At 45.0% G+C, this 12,446-nt stretch overlaps 1 protein-coding gene across 1 annotated transcript; it reads right to left on the bottom strand.

Moving 5' to 3' along the window:
- Positions 1-555: 555 nt before the first annotated feature.
- nradd (neurotrophin receptor associated death domain) lies at positions 556-11,505 on the bottom strand. The gene is made up of 6 exons (XM_042085962.1): positions 11,135-11,505; positions 5,660-5,792; positions 4,814-5,188; positions 3,534-3,738; positions 2,388-2,533; positions 556-2,057 (listed from the first exon to the last, which is right to left on the bottom strand). Exons 1-6 carry the CDS (start codon positions 11,174-11,176, stop codon positions 1,741-1,743), a joined length of 1,218 nt encoding a protein of 405 aa, XP_041941896.1. The 5' UTR covers positions 11,177-11,505; the 3' UTR covers positions 556-1,740.
- Between the last annotated feature and the right edge of the window lie 941 nt (positions 11,506-12,446).

Here is a 12,446-nt window from a genome sequence, read left to right as displayed (position 1 = left end):
AGCAGCGCAAGTATTGCCTATCATGGTTATAAGACCATCATGTTTATATTGTTTCTGAATGTCCTGTTCAGGATGTGGGAAAAGATCCACTGGACACTTTTAATATCTATAAATCATAACTAGTGCATTTAGGCCATGTTTATTCTGTCCTTGAGATTTTAGAAACACTAAATGTTTGTTCATGTTTATTCTGTCCTTGAGATTTTAAGAGAACTTAATGTTTATTCATGTTTATTCTGTCCTTGAGAATTTAGGAGCACTGTTGTTCAGAACATGATGAAAGGCTTACAGTTATTTGTCTCCGTAACAATATTTAAAATTGACCAAAGAAAAGCCTGGAAAGTGTTCCCATTACTGTATATTGAAAGAGACTTGTTTAGCTGACTGGAAGCTGAGTAATATATGATGGTGATGGTTATGGGATTTGGTGATTATTCTCGTGAAGAAAAACTTAACAAAAAACAAATGGGCTTGGATGATGCATACACCACTAGCAGATGAATTGGTTTACTGTGCATGCTAGAATGTTGCAGCAACAATTGATGGAGTCACTCATGCATTCATACCAAACACAATTATCTATTGCTTTTATTATATGAAAATAGGCTAAAGACATTTATAAACATAACATTTCATTTAACATGGATATGAAGCAATGGCTGATTTATGACAATAGTACATGGACAGAACTTTGTGGCTGAGTCCTGGGTTAGTCTGAGGTTACGCCAGCATGACACAAAGGCATATTAGTCATCATGTGGCGCCCCATCAAGGGAGAGCCCCAGAAATCAAAGCCCCCCCCCCCCCCCAGAAAAATACGGCGCATCAGTCAAACAACCGAGCTGTGAACACAAAGCCAGCTGAGTGATGCCTTCGCCACGCAGCACAGTCATCCCAGATGAAAAGGGGTGGAGAGCTTGATTGCTGGGGGGCTGGAGCCAGGGATGGAGAGCCTGGTTGTTGGGTGGTTTGGGCCCAGGGATGGACAGCCTGGTTATTGGATGGCTGGGGCAGCTCACTCAGTCGGGGCCGGCGGACCCATAAACTCCCCCCTCACACAGGCTGCCCCAGTGCCTAGCTGTGGTTCTGTGCTCAAACATCTATTCTCTGCTAAACACATATAACTTTAAGTAAAAAGAAGTTCTTGTAGTTAATTATTTATTAATACTATGTACACAGGTATAAAACAAATGTGAATATTTATGCATAGAAAAACACAGAATGCTTAACTTTGAAAGCTTTTACATAATTCACTTTGGACCATTGCTACATAACTTCCCAAAGGAAGGAGCGTCTGTAGGCACGTTTCACTCTTTGGTGTGTTCTCTTGCTCTGCAGTCCTGGTCATAAATCTGCTCCAGACGTGGCAGAAAATAAATAGCAGGCTGCTGGGTGCCGGGAGCCGGCCGGCGACAAACAGGAAAGGCACCTGGTGTCCATCTCGCGTTCATCTCAGGGCTGCAGCCGCCATGCTAGGAGACAACAGTGGGACTCTTGGCATGACGAGCAAACAAATGTCTCTTTGAAGGCTGCGCTGCGATGACCCCACAGAAGAGTCTATATTTGTGTATGTGAGTGTGTGTGTTTGTGTGTGTGCGTGTCTTGATTTGCTCTGTGAGAGGGCATGTGCGTGTGTGTGTGTGTGTGTGTGTGTGTGTGTGTGTGTGTGTGTGTGTGTGTGTGCGTGTGTGCGTGTGTGTGTGTGTTTCGGGGGCTGGCTGCTTCAAAGCGAGCGGTGCCTCACACCACAGACACGCCCTGCGCGGGGCTGGTCAGCGTAGCGACCACGTCGGGTCTCTCGATGCGCACCAGCGCGGAGCACAGCAGCCCCAGCGTGGCGCCCTCCTGCTGGGCCCAGTCGCTCAGCAGCGTGCGCACTGGGTCCTCGCCGCGCCCAAAGAGGTCGGCGCGCTCCTGCTCGTAGCCCAGCGCCTCGGCCAGCTCTCTCCAGCCGGCCCGTGCTGACCCGTCGCCCAGGCCCCGCTCCACCTCCTCCTTGCGGTGCGGTGGCAGGTTCACATACAGGCGGCTGTCCTGCTTGCTGTCTCTCTTGCTGCCTATGAGGGAAGAGAGAGCAGCCTGAGTTAGTGGGTCCCTCTGTTAGTGTGTGTGTGTGTGTGTGTGTGTGTGTGTGTGTGTGTGTGTGTGTGTGTGTGTGTGTGTGTGTTGTGTGTGTGTGTGTGTGTGTGTGTGTGTGCGTGTTTCTCTGAGTGTGTGTGTGTGTGTGTGCGTGTGTGTGCGTGCATGCTTCTCTGTTTCTCTGAATGTGTGTGTGTGTCCTGTGCATTTAGATTAAATAGAATCAAAAATAATAAAAAAGTACATGAGGGACATATATACGTATATAGATGTATTTAGGAGTGCTTTGGGCCTGTTTGACCTCTGACCTTTGCTGGGCTGCGTATCCTGAAAGCTGTGGGAGTCTAGGAAGACGCCGCTGTCACTGTGCAGCTTCTCTCCTTCGGGGGCGTTGTTGAGCTCAGCGGCCGCACGGGCCTTCCCAAGGGCCTGCTTCTGCTGGCAAGACCTCCAGCTGCAATGCGCGCGCACACACACACACACACACACACACACACACACACACACACATAGAAAGAGGTCCATGGTCAGCTCAAGCATAAACAGTCAACATAAGGGTATCCCACACAAACTTCACAAACCAGCCAGGAAAAACACCACAGTCGCGTCAAGGGTTTATATGGTCATGTCATGTGAATAAACAATATCTTCCATTTTGGCTTGAACTAAGCTATTGTTTACCCAAGCTGTACCACAACAGCTCAGAGTGAGAGCACTGGAAGTGAAAGAGTCGGAGTGGCTGCTTCATATGGCCAGTGCCTCCACATCATGCAGGTGGTTTTGAAAGGAAGAGGAAAATGCAGAGCTGGTTCTAAAGAACAATGTGTCGGACGCTCACGCGTAAAGCAGGAAGGGTCTGACTCTTTTTTAAAAGACTTGAATTCTAGTGCAAACATGAAACATCAACCAGCTTTGACCTTGACAATCTTAATCAGAGTGCATGCTCTGTGTCTGAGTTCCAAGTATTCTGTTTCTTCACAACTAGTTCCCAGCACTTTGTTCTTGAACTTGTTCCACAGAGTGATTGTATGGCACTTCAAAGCAAAAGTGCAGAGCCAATCTCCACCCATAGAAATGAAAATCAGGCAAATTCAGTGAGAGTGAATCACACTCAGCTACTTACAGTTACCACAGAAGTACCATTGTTTGTGATAGATTTAGGGAAAGAAACAATGACCTTCAAACACATAGCACTGAGCAGTGTACAACAAATAAACTTGTCATAACTAGAATTTTAATGTCCCTTTAAGATTGATCTCTCCAACAACATTTTTTTACCAAAGCAACAGTCCTTCAAAAATGCTGACAATGCTGACATTGCTGAATAAAAATAAATAATGTGTATACAATTTTGAACTGTTACATCTACTCCTTCAGGCCTGTTGTTGCTGCTCTGTCTCCAGCCTATTTCACAGCTGCGTCCTGCAGCCTGTCCCCCTGAATCACACACTCACCATTTGTAGGCCACATAGAGCAGCAGGCCCAACACGACGGCCGCCAGCACGGACACGTACACCAGGATGTTGCTGCCGCCACGCTCCTCCTCGTGAGGGGTGAGTCGGGGATCGCCCGACTGGGGGGGCTGAGGACTCGTCCCTGCTGAGGAGGCGCGGGTGCCGTCGGAGAACACCGGCCGACTGTTGATGTGGAGCTGTTTGTCTGGGAGAGAGGCAAGCAGAAGAGCACTGGGTTTTATTTGGGCTTTTTAATCTCAGCTCAATAGACAAATCCATCAGTATAAAATCCATCAACAGTATATTCTGGTTGTCTGACAAATCAATATTGCCTGGGGAATTTGAAATTTTTTCGTTGAAATGTGACTTCTGCAGTCATCCTGGTCCAAAATCGTTTCCCCTTCCCTCACAATCGTCAGCTTGAAGCCATACAACGTCAACAACGTCAAATCAACATTTCAAAAAAACATTTTTCATGCTCCACCCCTGGCCTCCCTCCCTCCAAGGCTGTTGGAGACATCTTCTCATATGTGTGAGGACTGAAAGAGCTTTTCATTTTCTAGCCCTGCACCACAGCAACCCATAAACACATCCCACATGAAAAAATGGCAAAAAATTAAAGGACGTGTTTTGAAGAGAGAAAAAAAGGCTCTCATCTCTGGAGGGATCTGGAGCTTTTGTGAATGTGACAAGAGAGATTTGCAAGGTTCTTATTTTTAAATATCTGTAGAATGAACTTACTCTTCTAATTCCTTTCCCCCTCTCTAAATCTCCTCATGTCATCCGAGTTTGACCTTACATCCATTCCCATTTGGGAACTCATGTAGGCTGGTGGATGGCCTTTGGTGCCATGACCTCTGCAGGAGTGGTCGTGACCTTAGAGACCCCTGGCTGAGGGCCTGAGCTATTTGGAGCACATCAGAGAGCACTCTCCAGTCCACTCCACGCCCCGCAGACTAACACAAGGGTCAAGCAAGAGTATGATGACCATCGTATTAGTGCCAAAGGTTTTCCCTCTCTCTCTCTCTCTCTCTCTCTCTCTCTGTGTGTGTGTGTGTGAGAGAGAGAGAGAGAGAGAGAGTTTTGGGAACTAGAGGCTGCAGCTGCAGGCCACATGTATCTACCTCCTCTCTCCCTCTCCCCTAGACACACTTCCCTGCATATGTATTCAGATCAAGACTCTCTCATACACGCACACACACACACACACACACACACACACACACACCACACACTGATGCACAGACACACACACACACACACAGACAGTGTGCACTCACCCATGCAGAGGGCATCGGCAAAAGGCTCACAGGCCCGGATCTCCACTTCGTTTGGCTTGCACTGCGTGCATGGTGTGCAGGCCTTGCCGTGACTGGTCTCCTCGTTGAAGGCCGTGCCCGCCGGGCACTCCTCGCACACCGTGTCCCCGTGTTCGCTGCACTTTTGCACCAACCCCTGCCCAAGCGAGCACTTTGAGCACCCGGCACACAGGGCAAGCGTGACGTTGTCCCCCTCGCGCCACAGGTAGGCGGTGGGGCCGCAGTGGCACACGGTGTCTCGGGTGGCGGTGCAGGCATCCATCAGGGGGGCGCCACGCGGACACCTGGCACACGTGAGGCACTGCCGCGAGTCCTCCGAGGAGCTAAAAGTCAAACCTGACACATTTGTATACAAACAGGTTAACAATCAATACTTCACAGAATAGGATGACCTCCAAGCACAGTGGCCTGTACACAGAGTAGTTCTCTAAAAAGCTAATTCTATTCAATAAAATAAAACTATTTATGTCTAGAGACTACACAAAAGCACAATTGTATTTTCATCTGTATAATCTTTCAAACATTTTGTACTAGAACAGTATAGATAAACAGAACTCCACAAGTACCAAACTAATAATAACAATAACCTATTTAAAGAGCTCTTTTCTAAAACCAGGCAAAAACATAAAAAAAGCATAAAATCACCAGGTTTCAAAAGGAAACAAAACATGTTAACAGTTGCATGTATAAAAACAAGACAATTAAGTATAGGCCACAATAAAAACAAGTCAGTGTATATAAACTAATAGAACTGAACTGAGTGTGTGTATGTAGCGGACTGCTATTACACAGGTACACTATACTCACCCTGCTGACATGGCTCACACTGTGTGTTGTCTTCACCACACTCGACGGCCACTCGCGTTCCAGGGGGGCACACCTTACAGCACTCGCCAGCATCTGTGTACCTCTGGCTGGCACAGATATCGCCCACAGCCACCTAGCACAAACAAACATGATCAGTCAAGCATCAAGAATCACAACTGCCTTCAGCTGGGGCAAACTGCCCAAGAACAATCCTGGAAGTCCAGATGTGTGACTGGACAGCTCTGGTGGTTAGTGGCTAGTTTACACAAAGTCTTTCGTTTCATGTAAATACAAACAACAAATGTACTTTGTATTTGAATGTGTTTAGGCTTCTTAGTAAATTAGCCTTCATAGTGTTCCTTGAAGCTACAGACGGAGATCTCAGGGAGCTGCTGGTCAAGCATGGCCCTGCAGTGCAACATAGTTGCAAAGAACATCAGCTTTACAGTACTGCCGTAAATGCTGCAATCGTGCCTTCCCAAAAGCCAGCATAAATGAAATACACATTATAAGCACTGGGGTCTACAAAGCCTTCTACAAAGCTTATACCCTCATGTCAACACAAAGGCCTATTTACTTTTGCATTTTATTGACTGCAGAGCATCTTTTATGGCTTTGACAGGACGGTGCTTTGCGGGCCTGCATATGAGACGAGAGTGTGAATGGTGAGAACAATGGCCCAGCCGTCCTGAGAAGCGCTCCTCACAAGGGGATCAAAGAGCCATTAGCAACTCAACAGCTTGCTGCTATCAGTCCCTGTATCAGCATAGATCCACAGATCTAGATTAGTCTGCCCAACTCTCTCTCTCTCTCTCTCTCTCTCTCTCTCTCTCTCTCTCTCTCTCTCTCTCTCTCTCTCTCTCTCTCTCTCGCACCCTTAAGAGTTATTCAGGTTTAGTTCTATGCATGCTTTTTATTGGCAAAATTACAGACTGGAATTTTTCTCTCCCTCCCTCCTCTATAATTTTTACCAAGCCAATTTTTCTCACTAAAGCTAGATGGTTAGCCTTCTTGCTGACATTGTGTGTGTGTGTGTGTGTGTGTGTGTGTGTGTGTGTGTGTTGTGTGAATGTTCTCAAGGCCTAAAATAGTGTACCCCCCAAAAACAAAAGCCAAACTGGTCCATTCTTCTTCCAACAGAATAATCAATAACATGTTTGTTGCAAAATGACCAAAGGCTAATTACCAGCACTGACACTTTTTTTCACCAAGAGAATATAATTACTCAGAACCGGAGTAAATGAGTGTGGTTGTTTGTGTGGAGAATGTCTCTCTTTCTCTCTCTGTGTATGTGTGTGTGTGCGTACATGTGTGTGTGTGGGTGCGTATGTGTGTGTGTGGGTGTGACTAGCTTTCAGCCTGAGGCATGGGTGTCTGACTCCCCAGAAACTCTTCTGAGGTGAGAGGGACTGGTGTGTGTGTGTGTGTGTGTGGGGGGGGGGGTTACAGCTCATTCAAGTCTAACTCTTGTTAATAAAAGAGAGTATCAAGACACCAGGGGCCCCCCATGAAGAAACATATTGGAAAATATTGATATATATATATATACATTATATGAGACATGCAAACATGGCATGCGTAAATGCTATTTTGTGGAATTACATTCAAAACATATCTGTAAATGTGTGTGTGTGTGTGTGTGTTTAATTCAGTGCCACTACTTCTACCATTCACACACACACACACACACACACACACACACACACAGACACACACACACACACACTCCCACACATACACCCCTCCAGACTGCGGCATTTTAAACATGCATTGCTTCTATCCTTTTCAGACAACTGGCTCTCACACCCCTGGGGGCTGACAAGAGCAAACAGATGTCTAACAACTCACCTCCTACAAAGAAAGCTAAATGCTAAGATCTCTCTTTCTCTCGCTCACTCTCTCCACTCTTGTTCTCTGATGTCTGTCGAAGGAGAAGCTCCAGCGTGTGTTGACCTGCAGAGTGATTCAACCCCCCCCCCCTCCCCCCAAAGACACACACAGACACACACACACACACCACACAGACAAACACACACGCGCACACGCGCACACGCGCACACGCACACACGCGCACACACACACACACACACACACACACACACAAGATGTGCTGACAGTTAAATAGCTCTCTTTTTGCCTTGCAGCGTAGTCGCCTGTTACTGCACAACTCATATGCTTAAACCTGTCTCACAATCACTCTCTCACAAACAAGACAAACTCCAAAGACAGACACACCTCGCTGAATACAATACTGTTACTTCAAACACCTTTTTGACCTCACACATACTCACAATCCAACTTCATATAATGACTCTCTTATCTTAACCGCTTTCAATGGAATGCACTCCATTAACGTTAATATCTGTTGCTGGCATCAGACACATGAAAGCAGAAGACGTCAGTAGTTGAACAGACATCTTTCGTCTGAATGAATGAAATCTTAATCTATAATTTGAGATTTGGACAAACAGTATGGGGGCAGATTGGGGAGCGATAAGGAGAAGATAGGGGCAGAAGTGGGGGAAAGGGACAAGTAGACCATGACAGAACAGAGAGATGAAGATGCAGAGGTTAAGAGAAAAACAAAACAAATCTGACAGCAGTTTTTTGTTCTTAACAAGAGAGTGTGGAGGATAGATAGATAATGGTAGGTAGGTAGATAGATAGATTGATAGATAGATTGATAGAGAGAGAGAGAGAGAGAGAGAGAGAGAGAGAGACAGACAGATAGACAGAGAGATTCACAGCAGGATGCAGTTCTCTAACTCAGCTGGCATTTCCTTTGTCATTGCCCAAATATAGTGTGGTGTTCCCCTAAAACTGGAGCGTCAGAAGGAACAGAGAGAAAGAGAGAGAGAGAGAGAGAGAGAGAGAGAGAGTACACTGTGTAGTGTATGAAAGAGACGGATTAAGATTGTGAGTGCAACCGTATGAGAAGGTATGTGACTATTGAAATGTAGTCATCCATATTTCCCAGTGTGTTTGCTAAAGGACTCAGGGACATTAACTCCTAATTCCAGTTCTAAAACACACACTGAGTGAGCTCATCTAAAGTAAAGCAGGAGGGAATGGAAACCTAACAACCTGCAACAGTGTGTGTGTGTGTGTGTGTGTGTGTGTGTGTAAATGACAGTTCATAATCAACCTTCTCTCATACTCCTATACGTTTTGAGGGTATAATCAGTATACTGTATAGAACAAAATTTGTCCCCTTTGGAATTATAATGTTCTATCTGCATTCTGAGTAGTTCTGAGATATTGAGCTTCAAAGTTTTAGAATTCCATAGTTATTTTGATAAGTGGAACAAACCTCTTTCGATCTTATGTTCAAAAATGCATACAACTTCAAGAAACACCTCCCCTCATCTTATGAAGTTGTCATAGAATAAGAATATGTCAATAACTACATTTTGACAAAAATGTCTGATAGAACCTTATAATTAATAAAATAATTGAGCACCTTACCACTGCATACTGAATCACAGGGTCAGTCCCGGCCCTGTCACTGCAAGCGCCTCATAAATAAATCTTTAGTACATTCATGTGGATCCTTGTTTTAGTATCTTTTACTGTTCTTTTTAGTCATGTGGATTTGTTATTTTATCATCCTGTTTATGTTGTAGTGTATGTTGTGTGTGGTGTCTTAAGCTACCTTGAATTTCCCCTTGGGGATCAATAAAGTATATTATTATCTATTCTAAGGGGGCAAAAGCTATTTAGCACACATTATAAAACATATCCACTAGACATGAGAGGAGAACCAAGGCGGACCACCCCGCCGTGTGTTGCCCCAAAAGACCAATCACCACATATGTGACCACCAAAGAGAGCCTTGGGCATTCAAAGGGATCTCAACTGTCAGTGGCCTAGCCAGCTGAGTGCAATTTGCTGCACAAGTCAGACAGACCGCTGGGCTCTGGAGGGTGGAGGTGGGGGTTGGGGTGGGGAAGTCTAACCTGAGTGATGATGAGCACATGAAAGCCCATCTGCTCTGGCCGCAGGGACAGAGGCTCACTTAGCTCCCTCTGGCCCCTGGTCCTCACACCCAGGTGCTGGGGACACCTCTGTAACTGACGGGGGCCTCACTGTGCTACACGGACGGACGGGCTCTGGCTCTCTCCCCTGGAGACGCTATAATCACCTCCAACACTGGCCGGTCACTGCGGCTAGGAGTGCCGGAGGGTCCAGAGCAGAAACAAAATGCTAAATATGTCTACAGTGATAGACCAAGACTCTGGTAAAAATACAATGAGAAGTCAGGCAAGTAGTAGGCCTATGTGTGTGCTTAAGTCCGTGTGTGTGTGTGCGCGCGCGCACGGGCGTCTGTGTGTTCACGAGCACTTCAGACATAGCACATAGGATGCAAATCAATAGAACATGTTACAGTGCTTCTTTGATGTAGCCAACTTTACAGTGACCAACGGAGTGAGTTACGGCATACAGCGTGAGACTCCTCACAGAACGCCTATATGTGGCTACATGGAAATTCAAGTTATTGAGCTGCGACTCTGCTCTCCACAAACCAGGAGAAAATGACGATAATTACTGAGCTCCGGATACTCGGAACCAAGCAATACTTCAACTTGTGGCGGGGTCTGCATTCGGGACTGACATTTGGAATGAGTGTCACTACCAGTGAATAGCATGCTCTATAACTGTGATGGGAATGGGCTATGTAACTGAAAGTACGACTGTAAGACGTCTGAAGTTATATGTTCAAGCCTGGGACATTCCTTTGCTCTTAAATCATTAAATATACACCAGCAGAAATAGAAATGTTTGAAGCTTCGCTTAACATTGGCCATTGCCCACGCTAAACTCATGTTCAGGATTACATCAACTTCAACAATGTCTGCTTGGCAGACACTTAGATTCAAGTTGACAAACTAAACCAGACTTATGCTTAGGCGTAGGTCTATATTTCAAGTGAGAGTCAACTGTAATTTGTCTGTATTAATCACTCCAAAGTAGGAGAACATGACAAACTTGGCTATTTAAGGATTCAGACGCACGATAAAAGAAAAACTGCTGAGACTGCAGGCCTGAGAAACCAGAAAAATTCTGATGGTTTATTAATAATTCATTGTAAGAATAGTAGAAGCTAGAATCTCCAAAGCAAAAATAACCTATTCAGACAAAAAGGCTAGAGAATATTGTTACTGATTTCAAATATGACCAAAGCAAGATAGCTCTGCTTGAACATAATTTTGTGCAGATAAGGCTGCATGACCAAAATAAAAACAAGCAAGTTATGATGCACTCGATGCATTAGGCTACATCGATCCGTGATATCTTTCGAAGAACTACACTTGGTGATTTGAGGAGAAAATGGAAATATTCTTAAACTCATGTTATTTCTCTACATGTAAGCCGTAATGCATAACACTCCTTCGGTAACATATAGATCTCACTTCTAACCCCACTGCCTACCGCAAGCTATACGGGGCTCGACTGGAACGGGAAGAAAAGGCTTACCTTTGAGAAGAGAAGGAGCGCCCAGACCCACAGTAGTGGCATCTTTTTTTTATCTTTTCCCCAGCCAACAAAGAATCAATCCGTCTGTTATCCCGCAGTTCTTTGCACGTCACTGAAGTTACTTTGACAAGCGTAAACGTTTTGTTCGGGTAACTACTGGCTATCATAAAAAAGAGCCAGTCACCACTCCAAACTGAAAAAAGTACCGAAACAAACTTTCTAAAGCTTGTAGTCCCGGATAACTGTGGTCCTTTCAGTAGCCTATATGAGGATGGACTAAAAATAAAATCAAAATCCGTTTCAACGTTTGTACTGAGTGATGAACACTTCTTCAGCCCACTTTCTTGTCATCTGATGAAGTGGTAGACGGGCGCTTACAGCCTCAATTAACCCCCAAACGTCCAAAACCTCACGTGCCCCAATGCTCGCGCTGCGATTGGATGTTTGAACAGGGCAATAAATGCTCAGTGGGGGTACTTTTTATGCTGCAAAGGGTTATAAATTAAAAGGGGAGGGGGGGGGGGGGGGGGGGCACCGGAAAGGGACCTTAGTGCATTGCATGTTGATAACAGTCTTACTTTGAAGCTTATTTCACCAGGTAGGCCTACTTGCCATCATTAATTTTTTATCATTTAGGACAAAATAGCTCACCAGGCTCTCTAGGCTATGGCGCAAACAAGAGAATTCTTGGAGCCAATGGGCCCCTACAACTGCTAAACAATTCAGACAAGGTTACTATGAAGTAATAATAATGACAACAATAAAAACAACAACAATATAAGTATTATTATCATCATCATTATTGTTATCATTATTAGTAATAATAATAATATTGTAAATAATAATAATAATAGTAATAATAATTGTTATCAACAGCCACAGCAAGTAAGTTTTAATGCAATGGAAGGGAATTCCTGCCCTTGCCTCTGAGCAGTTTGAAAACAGTGGAGTAGCACACTTCCCAAATCTCAGTTGACCACCTGCGGTCTGATCCGACCTGAAAGAAAACCGTGACAATAGGATTGGTCTGTAGTTTTATCGACTCGTCAGTGCATCAAGAGAGAGAATTCCTGTTGCTAAGGCCTGTGTAGGTTCTCTCCAAGGAGTAGTCAGCGGCCCATACTAATGAGAGGGTGCATCATAACAAGCACCAAAGCTCTTGAAGATCCCACCTTCTAACATAAAAGTAGCCTAGTACTTGATTTGTCTAATTTCTGCAGATAGGCCTATAATAAATTAGGACAGTCTATTCAAGGGAGATGATAAGAAAGTCGGTGCGTTTTGTGGCCTAGTATGTTCAGGTTAAGAGACA

Source organism: Alosa sapidissima, chromosome 3 (assembly GCF_018492685.1).
Source record: "Alosa sapidissima isolate fAloSap1 chromosome 3, fAloSap1.pri, whole genome shotgun sequence".
Lineage (NCBI taxonomy): Eukaryota > Metazoa > Chordata > Actinopteri > Clupeiformes > Clupeidae > Alosa > Alosa sapidissima.
The sequence above is the reverse complement of the archived record's forward strand: the minus strand, read 5'-3'. Positions and strand labels throughout refer to the sequence as shown.